At 34.0% G+C, this 14125-nt stretch overlaps 1 protein-coding gene across 3 annotated transcripts in view; it reads right to left on the bottom strand.

Annotated features, from left to right (window-relative positions):
* SDCCAG8 (serologically defined colon cancer antigen 8) overlaps nt 1–14125 on the bottom strand; it is a 65122-nt gene that overhangs the window by 26660 nt on the left and 24337 nt on the right. For all 3 annotated transcript variants that reach the window (XM_017806711.1, XM_017806712.1, XM_017806710.1), the window contains 2 exons: nt 13844–13978; nt 10710–10826 (listed from right to left, as the gene is read on the bottom strand). In XM_017806711.1, coding sequence (XP_017662200.1) covers nt 10710–10826; nt 13844–13978 — 252 coding nt within the window. The remainder of the gene's footprint in view (nt 1–10709; nt 10827–13843; nt 13979–14125) is intronic.

The raw sequence follows: 14125 nt of genomic DNA, 5'->3' as shown, positions 1-14125 counted from the left end.
GAAGCACCTTCGTAACAATAGTCTCTTTTCCTCTGACAAAAATGTTAACCTAAACTACTTACATTAAATCACGATGTCAGACAAATACAACCTCTTCATCTAGAAAAACATTTCATAATGTTGTTTTTTTAAAATTTTTAATTTTGCTAATTACTTAACTGTACACTTTCCCCCCCGAGAGCACTCAACAAAGGCTCATGAAGGAAATTTTGATTAAAACCTTGTTTTATCACATGGACTTCCTATCAAATTAAATCAATAATTCCAACTTCAAATGCAAAGACAGTAAAACTATAAACAAAATTGTTAGTACTCTTTCCTTCTAAAGAATGTAACAACCTATTGCATTGTAAATATATTTTAAAACCAGGTGTTCAGAGATATTAGGTTACATATGCTTTGCATTTGTACTTATTTTCATGGACTTTTGCATATGTTAAATAGAACAGAAGTCTCAGTGGGTTCTCTATTCTTAACAGTAGCAGTTCATAAATGTTATTTCTCCATCCACAGTAAGCAGAGACACAAGCTCTTCACTGTTAAAGACAGGGAAGTTCTGCAACATTCTTAAAATTTGCTTCAAAAATACATCCATTCAGTATACCTTTAAACAAACTCAAACCACAAATTAGTCAAAAAACATCAACTAAGTATTTGAAAAAGCACAACCACAGCTGAGAATATAAATACACTGTAGATGACTCCTTCGGGGAAAAGTTTCAAGGAACAGATGGGCTTTACACCATTGCCTCAAGTTAAACAGGCTCAGTCAGGTTTTGACACAGACCTACAGAAGGAAACAAATTCCAAGTGCAAGAACCTCTGGTGAAAATGTTTCGTTTCCATTGGCCAGATGTTGAACCTTCAGGGCTGAACCCAGGAACACATCCATAGATTTCAGTTATCATGAAAGCGTAGAGAGAAATTCTCAGACACAGAAGTGTCACTTCATGACAGGATCTTTAAAGATTCACAGGTGTATTATAATTTCTATTAAAAATATCAAGAAAGCAAACATGGGCTTTGAAGAACAATTTTACTTGTGCTACTTTCATCAGTAATTCAAAAATTTGGTATCAGCTCCTTTTACACTCATACACACATGTACACATGTGTTTGTTCATGTGTGTAGGTATATACAGATATTAATATATATATACACATCTTAAATTACCAATATTTGGAGGTACTCGCAGCATGGAACTATATGAAGAGCAGGAATTCTACACAAGAATTCTGGTAATGACCATGGCAGAAATGGCAGACAACCTCATGAGAAAGGGATGACAGAAAAATGCTACCCGAGAAAACACATTAGCAGCAACTCAGAAATCAGAAATATCTAATCCAGTTATATTTAGGGTTATCAACTAAATTATTCTTTTGAAACACCAGAAAATGCCAGTTGAAAATAATTTGGTAGGAGCCATGCATCATCATGCTGAAAACGGACCACACTCTAAATGCTACATGTTAGTTTGGTTTAAAAACTCAGATAAGAGTTTGAAACATAAAACCTCAAAACTTGAGACATGCCCATACAATAAAAATACACCCTCTTCTCTCTCCTGCAAACAATAACAGTCTCACAAACACCCTCTATATTGAAATATGTCTAGTCCACCATTAGGTCATCACAATATAATCCGGATTTAATCTACAGGGAAATTAAAGAATCGATGAATCTTTTTCACTGCTCCTGCAGGGAACCTTATCAGGAGCATTTTTCCAAAACTATTTGGACTCAAACTAGTTTTTGCACTACTTTAGTTACCATTTCTACTGGGAAGTAGCAAGCAGTTCTGTATCTGCTATCCGGGTCCAAGTGTAATTGTAGGGACAGAAACAGAAGCAAACCACCAACTAAAGCATTTTGCTGACAGCTCTGTTTCTTATGCAGTGTTAATTTGATCCCTCAGTGCCTATCACCTGTGATACAGCTTTTTACAACATGATCAGAAAGTTATTTCTTCAAGGTACTTAACTTTTCAATGTATATGAGAGACAAGAGATGGAGCACAGAACCGCAAAAAGACAGATGACAATCTTGCATTTAAGAAAATCTGAAACAGATTTTCAGTATAACAAGGAACAGAATTATCATAATGTATATGTACAACAAGACTACATTAAGGTTAGAACAGGCAACTTCTGGTGCTTAACTCCGCAACTTTAATGTTCTTATTACTTCTGCACATAATTTCAAAAGTACTGTTTAATCTGTCTTGCTCTGCAGTTGCCCAAACTCCCAGGAATATCAACAGGCACTTTGCCATTGAAAGATGGCAGGCTAAACCTCAGTAAGAGAAACACCATTATTAGTAAGCTGAAACACATTAACACCATTTCACACACATATTCAGTTACAGGAAAGAAGTTTTAATTAAACAAAAATTAAAACATTGGTGAAATATCACAGTAGTAAAATTTAATTCTATATCCATTATTCTTTTTTCAGTATTACCACCAACCACCTTTTATATTTTAAGTTTTCCACTTAGAAGTATATAGGACCTTCCTATATCTTTTCTTGAAGCGCTTAAGTGTTTCACTTCTCATTCCTTAGTTTATGATGTATTTACAAATTATCTTCAGACTTTCACAACTCATTTTTAGGGGAACACACTGGAGATGCTTATTCAGTGACATAAATTCAACTTACTGGAAAACATAAAAGATGATTTCTCAAACACTGAATCAGTCCTCAAATGTCCTCTTCATAACGTATCTGAAATTATCTGCATCTAACAATACTTATGTCTATTGTAAAAATGTACTTTTTAATTAACTAGACATCTCTTTATCTCTACAAAATCTAATTAAAGGAAATAACAGTTTCATTCAAAACGAGTCAAATTAAAGATTAAAATAATTGTTTAATTCTTTTCATACTGATGCTGATTCTATTGTATGTAAAAATGCAACTTTAAATTTCAAACTAGCAGATGTTTTTCACAGAATTTTAAATAGCAGCTGACTGACAGAAAAGACAAATACTTTTTAAACAAATGAGAATGATTAAGTGGTGATAAAAGAACGCGTATTCTAAAGTAAATGTAAAAACTTTAGAAGAGTTCTAAAACATAAAAAATAAACTAAAATCAAATTAATTCATAAGTGATTTATGACATTTACTGTTGTACCAGTATGCTCACACATCAGGTAAGAAAATACACAGTATAACGTAAAAAAAATTTTGCACTGACTGTATCATTGCACAAATTCTGCAGTAAAATAATTCTGGAGAGGAAAATACTTATGTGAATTTACAGCACATTCTTTTTGTTTCATACTTCATTCTCCACCATTAGTATTAATTTTAATTTATTAATTTATTTTTATTAACTTCTGTTATTGTTATTATTAAAGATTAAAGGGGCATAATGTAGAGCCAAAAATAAAAGAACAAATATAAAGTAATAAAAAGTGAAATATAATTACTGTGGTGGTTGGTATTTGCAGGTACATCCCCCAGAGGCGATCAACACCTATAAAAACACATACACTTCTACAGGCCCTGATGCTCACGAGCTTAGTTTCATTTACTAAAGCAGCCCTTCAAAGCAATGAGACCAGTGATAGTGCACAGGACCAAGGCTATAATCATGGTCTTTGAAAGAGGTGACCCCAGTATGGCCATTCACATGCATTTAAATATTATATGTACCAGTGACAGGAAGTTTTTGAACTACTTAACAGTGATCTCAAGCCATGTTGCTTTCTATCCTTATTAATGTATTAATTAATCAGGGACAGAACTAATTGGGGTTTATTTTATTTATTTATTTTTAAATTTAAAAAGAAACAACAAAACAAGACTGGTTTTGTAGGAAGATTTTGAGTATTTTACTTAGAGAAAAGATACTATCAGTCCATATGCAGCAGGGGTCACTTGCAATCATTTCTATCCTAATCCTGATATCAATCAAGCAACTCTAGGTTTGGAGTGGTCTCTAAGCCTCAGACCTCCCAGGCATGGCCATCTGACATAGCATATTGCACCTGAAGAACTATCCAACTTTGTAAAAGAGAGTTAGGGCCATCACAAGGTTAACTCCTGCCACATCCAAACAATGTCTTTCTTCCTTTTACACTCTGTATGACTTACTGCTGCTTTCCATTCAAATCTGAATGAAGATACAAATCAGTTATGAAAACTAAATTTGGGTTCATAGGGGAAACCTCCTTTGTGGAAGCAGATTTATTATAAAGCTGTGAGAATATACAAATACCACGTACACAAGGCTTAGAAGAATTCACAAAGACCACCTTCTTCTAAGAGGTTAATTTACAAAAACCACAAGACTACTGCAAATTCTACAAAACATCTAGGCCAAAATAGCAATCTGAAAACCTTTCCTGACATGAAAGGTAAGTAATGTGAGCAGAAACACAATAAGTAACCCCAATAAACACACGTGGTTCTTTCAAAAAGTTTTTTCTGTATGGCTGGCTCACAAATCAGTTGATCTCTAAAGACCAGAGGAACAAGCAAAGACAGCCTAGATAAGTAATGCAGGCTGCAATTAGTTGGATAGCTACTATTCTAACCTCATCTGGTGGAACTTTTGAATTCCTCAAAACCAGGTAGTTTTGTGACCACTTTATCAGTTGTAACAGCACCTAGCACTACCTTGTGTGCTCCACTAAAAGGCAGAGCCTCAAGAGGAGAGCCATTACCTAAGCAAAGGTCATCAGCCACAAACCCTTTGCTTCCAAACTGACTGAGAATTAAGAGAGACAGGACCTTGCACTTTGCTAGAAAGAGCAGGGGAATAGCATGGAGGGTGGATACTCTTAAAATCACACATTCTAAATCACATTGAAGCAAACTTTATACCTGCAATTGTTATCTGGGGCAAGAAAAAATTTATGTTGCAAAGTATATATTTATGAGTACACACACGCAATTTTTTAATTAAGAAATAACCTTAAAGGCCTGTCGTTGTGCAAACTCTGAAAGAGCAATATGGTCCCTGTGGATAAATACCCTGGGAAACAGACAGGAGTAAATGGCTGAAACATATTATACAAGGATTTTACCTCATTATTTCCATGAAAATATTTGCTTTTAATTTGACAAAATATCTGAACTGCAATACTATTTCAGGAACAAAACTTCCAATCCCATAGAGATTATTACAGTCACATTTTAACAGGGAACATTGCTGTACTACAGATTAGCTCAGTAGCCACCAGCAGAGATAAGAAAGTGATTTTGTTCACAGTGGAACACGATATTTAGGGTTTTTTTAATAAATGGATTGCACTGAGGGGGACAGGGGAGAATGAGGTGGTGAGTTTTCCTGCTGATAATAGAATTTCAGAAAAGGACAGATGCATGTAGAAAGAAAGAAGAGGAATATTACTCCTACTTCATTATTGAAAAACAGGAGAGAAAAAACCTGGCTCGTTTTATTCTTTGAAACACTATTTGAGACTACTGATGTGAGATAGGTTCTTTCCTCCTGGACAGCATTAAGGAATAACTGGAAAGAAAACCTATGCAGTAACAACTGACAAGTGATAGGGACTTTTACAGTCTTTTTCTTCTGACTTTTGACACAATACTATTGATAAAACAACCATTTTTTTCTAGTCAGAGAAGAAGAAAAAAAACAAAAGAAAACAACTAATTTAAGTATATATACCCAGTTTATCAAGAGATGTGCAATTCTTTTCCTACTTTGAATAATGTTTAATGCACATAAATTATTTTCTCTTTCCCTATACTACGGAGTGACATCACTCTGGATGACAGAACACAGATCCAGATTACATGGGCCAACTACACCTATGAACAATAAAATCCTGATTTACCAGCTGTGTTCTTCCTCTTAGCAGGCCAGCTGCTTAGGGGAATCCTACAGACTCATACAGAAATGCAGACCAGTCATTACAGAAAATTCTACGACAAGGAATCATGGTCTCTAGGATTTTTCTTATGGAAAGATGACAAAGAATTTAATGCAGGCTGCTCATACCACTGATCCTTAAGGAATGGATGGCTGGCAGAGGAAAGCAATGCCATTGCAGAGCAGCAGCAGACATATTATAATTGTAATTAAACATTTGTTACATATTGCAGGGTTGTAGGTCAAAGTCTTCCTCAAAAATCTTGAGATGAGCTAGTAAGTTCAGCTATAAAAAAGAGTGATGTTCCTCCTGAGCAGGTCAGAAAATTCATATCAAAGCAAGGCATAAAGTACTGCCATTTTATCCTTATTTACTCATCTTCAAATTAATGCATTGAATGCCCAAAACACAAAATGATTCCTTGGAAAGAGTTCCGTTACAGTAAAGGTTATCACATTTTCTTAATGTTCTCTTGCCAAATATTACGCAAGTATATGTTCACTGATTTAACAGAATTTCTTTTCAAAATAGGACTTGCAGAGCATCTTTAGAACTAATGAGGTAAGAAAATGTCAGATATAGGACACAAGAACACACATAACACATAATCCTAACCCATCTTCACCACTGCTATTAAAACTTGGAAGTTTCAAAACATCTGGTGATATTCTGAATGTCATAGCTTGTGAAAACTCTAGTATTTAAAAGGCTGACTTATGAAAGCCTGATATCTATAAATAAAAAGACATTTTCAGTGAATTAGGGGCTTCAGAAGGTGTTACTGATCTTGCATCGGACACTGCAGCATTTCCAGGATATATACCCAAATTCTTGGCCTGAATTATTTTTGATGAAGACAGAGTCAGTAATCTCTCCTCTTATAATGTCTACATTAGGTTACTATAAATCACGGATTTATGACAAATGAGATAAACATTCCCAAAATACCCTTTGGCAAAATGCTTTTGGACTGCCATTTTGCCAGATTTTTATTTGTCTGCAAAATTGTCAGTCTATAGTGTACAGAGGCATCATTTAGGTTCTGTCATATTGCACAAAAATGCTTTGATGTGTAGCTCTTCCTATTTGTACAGGTTGTGCATATCAGTGAGTCTCCAACTTTTTTTGTATTTGGGCTGATGAACTGCCATGCAGAAAACTCTTAAAAGTCTGTAGGTTTTAGTATAATATTTCTGAAGCTTTTTATTCTGTCACAGGAATTGCCGCAAATAGGCAACAGAATTCTGTAACCCTCCACTTCAAACTGTGCCTGCCCAAATTTAAAGATTTTTTTACAGGTTAAGATTACCAGTTTGGATTTATTTCTACATCAAAGTATTTATCTGATTCCTCAAAATAGGGTAAAACAAAATTTAAAAGCTGCAGTTAGTTTCTGAAGTTGAATTTATAATGCCCTATTACTTTATTACAAGGATACCACAACTCCCAGTGGAGCAATGCTACTGTTAAGATCTAATAAGGATGATGCCCAAATTGGCTTTGACTGCATAAACCAATACTAAAAACTGTTTTCACTTCTACATGCTGAAGCTTGCCAGATTTTTTAAACCAAATATAAATTATTTCAGACAAACAGAAAGCAAATTATTAACAGTGAACTTCATTTTTATAAGGCAGAGCAGAAAAGAACAAGTGAGACTAATCTGAGGAACAATTTCATAGCGTGTCAGAAGTATGGTTTCTGTTAGAAATGCACAAATTATGCCATGCAGTGCTTATAAATTAACAAAAAAAGTATTATAAAAGTGAAGTCCTGCTGTGTCAAATATGCCACACAATTTTTGTTCTGATAATAGCTATTTAGGTTAGGGCGTGACTTTTCTCTGATATAGCTGTGCTAGTACAACCCCTAGTGTGGACACAGTTTACTGCCATGAAGGCATTATATTCATACAATTTATAAAGCTTGTTCCCAAGCAGTAAAGTATTAAGTAATGCACTGTTATTTTAGCACAGCTACGTCCACAATGGGAGGGCTGAGAGAGAAAAAGAGAGGGCAGTAGGTGATGCTACTTTACAACACACTGGGCCAGATGAACAGATGTGGTTTTTGTGTAGAGAAACTGTATGGTACATGTCTTTCCTCCCACCTCCCTCCAAAATCCTGATGTTAATCAGGATCATGATGGATGATATTACAAAACAGCTACTCAATTTAAATGGAAACATTGCTCATTGCTTCTTAATATTTAATTTAAGAAATATTCATATAAAATGTTAATAACAGGTAGTCATAAGAAATATTAACACCTTGATACTAGTCCTAACCGAGCAATAAAAATAGGAAAAGAGATGTAAGTTAAAAGAGAATAAGACCAAAGATATATAGATATATATATATATGCACACACATATATATATATATACACACTCTCTGTAAATTCCCTAAATGATGCAAGTTCATTCTTCAAGAGCTTTATAAATACCAGCATATGATAAATACATACCTGCATTTATTCGACATATATGTATGTGGTGATCCTAAATCATACATGTGGGCATTTCTGCCTATTCTGACACACCTGAATAATTTTAATCCCTTTTAAAAAGTCACTACATATAAACTAAAAAATATCTTCAAAACTAAAATTTATCCACATCACAATTAAAAATACAATTATTCCCCAAGAAACAGTAAACTTACTCTCAATATGAAACATGATTCTTTGCTTTTAAAACAGAAAAAAGCATCATTTAATACAGAATAGCAAGAAAATACTCATACATTATTGTCTCTCTACTTAAAAAAAAAAAAAAAAAAAAAAAGCATTTATTATGAACAGATGGTGGCCAAGGAAGGTATCAGCTCTGTCTCTTAGCCAGAAGGTCAGGTCATGGCTGAGAGACCAAAGAACAATTACTATTTGCTATTTATTGCCATATAAGATAAAACATTTCAGGTTTTTCTTCAAATACAAAGCTAGATGTGATTGAGCTGTTTTCATTTCATTTACATGAAATAGTTTGCAGTTACTTATTAACATTCGTTAAAATTTGATTTAAAAAAACCACAGCAACAACAACAGAACAAGGCAAAAATGAATGAACACTCTTCTTGGGCTGCCTTTGAACATGTTAAATAATACTAGGACTTATACAGAGCTATCTGTGTTCCTAGAACCACAGCTATAAAACAGCTGCTAGATACTGAGTCTGAGAATTTCAAAATGGTTTGTTTTCCCTTTTTTTTAGGAACCAACAATCATATTTGAACAATATAATTACATAATTACTGAATTATCTAATAGTTATCTAATTATCTAATAATCTTTGCTGATAGGAACTCCCTCTCACATCACTTCACTTTATATCAATTTTAAATCACCACATTTTGGTGCACTCATACCCACGCTGATTAAAATACCAGTATGTCAATACATGAGGTTAAAATATTTTGTTAAATTTTGCAATTTGTTCAAAAGGCAATCCTGAAGCGAGCTGGAGAACAGGATATAAAATCCAAGATACTTCTTCAAGTATCTTATTAAACACATCCTGTTTTATTTGTATGCCAAGATTATGCCAACTCTTTTTATCTGTGATATCTGTCAAGGCACAGACGACAAGCTTGTTTTTTGTTTCTCAGTGTCCTTAGGCCTAAAGGATGCAGGAGTGAAAAAAAAAAAAAAAAAAAATAAAAAAATAACAACCCTGAAAAGAAAATGCTTTAAGACCTCTATTTTTCTGCGCTGTAGGAATTTCTATACATGTTGAAGGATTATTTTATCCAATAAGCTCCTCCTTTGGACTTTACTATCCTTTCATTCTAATTTGAATTAATAATTGCTTCCAGACTACGCTTGCACTTTAATAAGTAAACTTACTGTCCTATACAAAACTTTAGGGGAACTGATAAATAAAAATATAATTTTAGAAATACTGCATTTTTCCCTACATATATTTATACACAGGGAATGATGTGTTCAGTTATTTACAAGAAAAAGAATGATTCAAAACCTGTTGGATAGGTTGCCCTAATAACAAAATGCATATTAAAAAAATTATCCTCATGTGCATCTTATATATCTGTGTATTCAGAAGATATCCATTCATGTGCAAATCACAACTATGAAGGAATAACTGAAAGTTTGAAGTCCTAGAGAAAAAATGGATAGAACTTCAACAAAAAGGGCACTTCAAAAGATGCAGATTACACCTGTTCAAGCTGTTTGCCAAGTATGTTGCAGGTTACTCTAATAATCCTTCTTACTGCATGGGATGTTTTCTCAGAGACTACCTGTAAGGCATACGTTGGTTTCTGTATTATTATAAAACCCAGTTTTAGATAAGCAGTAGTTAATGCCAAGTGGAATTTTTCTACAGTTACTTTTTTCTAGAAGGTTACTTTTGTTTTGGTTTTTTTTTTAAACTTCTATGAATCCCAGCATTCATTAACCTTGAATCTTTAAAGAAATTGGAAGATAAATTATTTTCATTTTTGGTATCATTATGTTATGCTTAAAGTCTTTAATGTTCTGTCAGGCTGCATATGTAGGTAATTATGTGTGGATTTATTTGTGAGAAAAAGTGTATAAACATATGTATACAGTACATACAATTTAAGTACTTCGTATGAATACATATGATAGAGTAATTCTATATGAAAGCATGGGATGAGTAATACGCAAAACTGAACATACTAGGGCTGAAAACAAGATTAAGACAACCAAGAGGTATTTATTTAGCAGTAATCGCTGGCTTTTTGCCATTAATTTAGAAACCATTTAACACTAATAAATGACCACTATTAGAAAAATGAATCATTCCAGCTTCTGAAATAACCCTACTTAGGCTACTAGTAACTGCAAAGTTATAGCAGTATTATCTCTTACCTGGTCCTTAATTTCAAGCTCCCTTATAGTTTTTGTTCTGTACTCTCTGAGCTCCTTTTCTGCCTCATCCTTCTTCATTTTGGTTTGATTCAACTGATAGCGCATTTCTCCACACACCTGTTAGATTACACAGACAACATGATCTGTAGCTTGAAGGGTAGACCAAGGTTTGCAATTAGATCTTTTGGTGCCCTCTACAGGTCATTGAAATGCAACATATTTTAAATTTACAGATATTTTAAGGCTACTATGGTAAATGTTTTTATATAAAAAGGTGGATCTCAACATGAACTGCTACATGAATTCTCTATATAGTCACTAACTTTGAAATATGCAGTGCCTTCTAGATTCAAATATATTTGAGTCAAAATTTTGCTAGGTATAAATATTTATGTTGTAAATATATGCCACTAAATACAGTTAAAATACAGCTGCTGGTTTTATATTATTCTTCTATTCTCTGTAAAATCCCAAGAAAGTCTATGTCAACACTTGAAAACCTAGAAGCAAAGGATGGATCACACTCCTACGTAAGGGTATATTTTCTTAACTTGCCAATTTTTCACTGTTAAGAAAGAAATTTAGATGTTACTACAATAATTTTCAAAGTTTGATCAGAGCTTTACAGAGTTATGGCAAACTGAATATAAATTCTTTAAAAAACAATTTAAATATAATTTAAATATAGCCATAGTCCAGAAGAAATGGATCAAAGCAACATTTAAAGAAATCACTTCCCCACAGGACAACTATTCTCTGCTGTTGGAGTGTTTGTCATATTGCCTCCTCAATCCTTTCCACCTGAAGGCTGGTCATCTTCAGAGGGTCTGGGGAGGGGTTAGGAAAAAGTGAAAAAGAAACAAAAAAAGAACAAAACAAAATAAAAAAATTCCTCCCACATAACTTTCTTTATTGCTATGCAGGGATTTCTTCAGTTTCTCAATCCCCTTTTTGTGCCATCACCTCCAGTTTGTGCCTGTATTAATTATGTTCATGTACATAATTAATACATGTATTTATGTATTAATTAACCAAACATAAATACATGCACATTCCCTAATGAGAATGCAAATGTGTTTATTCACAGCTCCTCTTAGACAACTTTCTTTCCAACTCACTCTTTTCCTCCCTTGCTCATATTCTTTCAGCAGACTTGCTTCCTAAATGTGCACCCTTTAATTTGCTGCTACAATCCTCTGTGCTTCTCAAAAACGCTCTCACATATTCTACAATCCAAACTAATTTGTTTTCAGTCTCATACCTCTTCTCATTTTCACTATTTTTTTCTCCTTCTTAAAAAAAAGTTAGGGAAAAAGTAAATATGCATACTATAATGAAATCACTCTAGGAAAAAACGAAGCCAACTGTCGTAACTTTTAAGAAGTAGCATGACTTATAAATGCAAAGGACAGCTTGTGAATTTAGCCACTGCAAATAATGCAAAGCAGCAAACACTCTAAAGAATGGCAAATTTCTAAAGCATTTTTTTAAACACTAAAATATCATATGCAACTAAAAAAATCATAATATGCAATTGCATAGCTTGCAAACCCTGTCTCTTTCTACCTCCTCCTTCCTTTACATGAAGAATGTAACAAAATGCAATATGTCACTTCCTCCAAGTAAAATTAAAGAAATACAGCAATCCTCGCCTTCAGCTTCTCCATTGAGTGTACAAAGTGAATAACACAGAAGAATCAGCAGATGGTGCTGTCCTAATAACAGATTTTTCAGTCTCCTCAGGAATGAAGGAAATTTTTCTCCCTCTGACTTCTGGTACATGAGGAAAAAAATATTTCAGCTAAAACTCAAAACAAAAGTGTTGCTATTTGTTGTTTTTAATAATGACAAACTCAGTCTGGAAACAAGGAGTCAGATTCATAACAGACAAAGATGTTGCTTACATGGCCAATAGAAAATGTCAGGGTGATCCACATAGTCCTGTCAGCTCAATGGTCAGAGGGTTCCTTCAGGATTTTTGAGACTTCTCAGTTTAGTACAGTGACACAAATGAAGCCTTCCAATCTCTCAGGACAGTGCAATTAAAAGAGTATAGGCTATTGCAAGGTGACCACCTATTCAACTTCATACTGATTAACCTTAACTGAAGCAGGGATGAACCGCAGCATCACTCTCCTGAGAGACAGCTTCAAATCAGCAGGCTACAAAATTGTCCTTTTCAGACCAATGAATATTTATACCTATTACCTGGTCTTCACCCCTGTAACTGGTGCTAGTCATCTGTAAACACAGCCTGAAAGACCAAAAGTGTGTTTCAGAAATGGTAAATCAAACCATTCTGACATTCTTAAAATACTCATTCATCTGAAATGGAATTAAAATTTCTAGTAAGTTGCAATGAGTTTTTGCTGTGAATTTTCTGCAATACTTTCACCTATTACTACCAGCTGGGGAAGCAGGGGAAGACAGAAACTGTTGAAAATCTCTCCAGAAATCTCTGGAGGCCTAAAGAACTAATTGTTAGCCAAAACCTTCCACTTAACAGCTGGGGAGGTAGGATGGGCCCTAAAGATTATTGGTAAGGTATATAAACATTTCAAGAGGCTGTAACAAAGTGTTTTTTCATTCTCATGTTAACCCATATTAAGGCTCTAATAGATTGAGAAATGTGCAAAATAAAGAACCCAAAAGTGATATACCTACACTAGAGAGATGTTAAGCTATAATTCTTAGTTATAAGAAAGATTTCTTTGTAAGGGACATACAATCAACGTTAATGAATAAAGCAGTATACTACACACAAAGTCTAAAGGAAAGTGATTTGACAAACAGTGATTTGATACAGCTCCCTTTATTTTAGCACTGCATGTCCCAGTCATGTCAGAACGAATGCAATTTTTACTGAATTTTTAAATAGTTTTAAATAGTATTAAATAGTGATCTGCATAGATTGCAAAGTAGAAAAGTTAGCTTTTGCATGATAAGGTGACTAGGCAGGCTGAAAAAGTTATCTTTTTACTCCTACAGCTGTGCCTGTGGGATGGTCAGATGAAGTCTACATTTATCACACGTTCTTTAGCAAAACAGAAAAACGGAGAAAGAAAAAATTCTCATCTTTCAGGTCACAATGATAGGGAAAACCAAGCTCAATACTCATTTATAAATGTGCTTACCTTATTCATCTCCATTTCATGAGATGCAAGCTGATCCTGTGATTGTTCTAACTGGTTAACTAGAGAGTTCTTTTCACTCGTAGTTTTCTTTATTTGAGCCTCCAAAATGGCCACATTCTCGGACAAGGCTGTCACCTGCAAAAAGTCCAAGGACACTGTAACGACAATTTGACCAACCACAGACCTAAATCTTGTGGGACACTCTCCTCAAAAGCAACCATATGTAGACAAAATTTATAGAATTAAAAATACAATAAAAAATAAGCATGTGCAATAAAATTT

Source organism: Lepidothrix coronata, unplaced genomic scaffold, assembly GCF_001604755.1.
Source record: "Lepidothrix coronata isolate B3197 unplaced genomic scaffold, Lepidothrix_coronata-1.0 Scaffold16, whole genome shotgun sequence".
In the NCBI taxonomy this organism is placed as follows: domain Eukaryota; kingdom Metazoa; phylum Chordata; class Aves; order Passeriformes; family Pipridae; genus Lepidothrix; species Lepidothrix coronata.
Note: the sequence above shows the minus strand (reverse complement) of the source record. Positions and strands in the feature narration are given on the sequence as shown.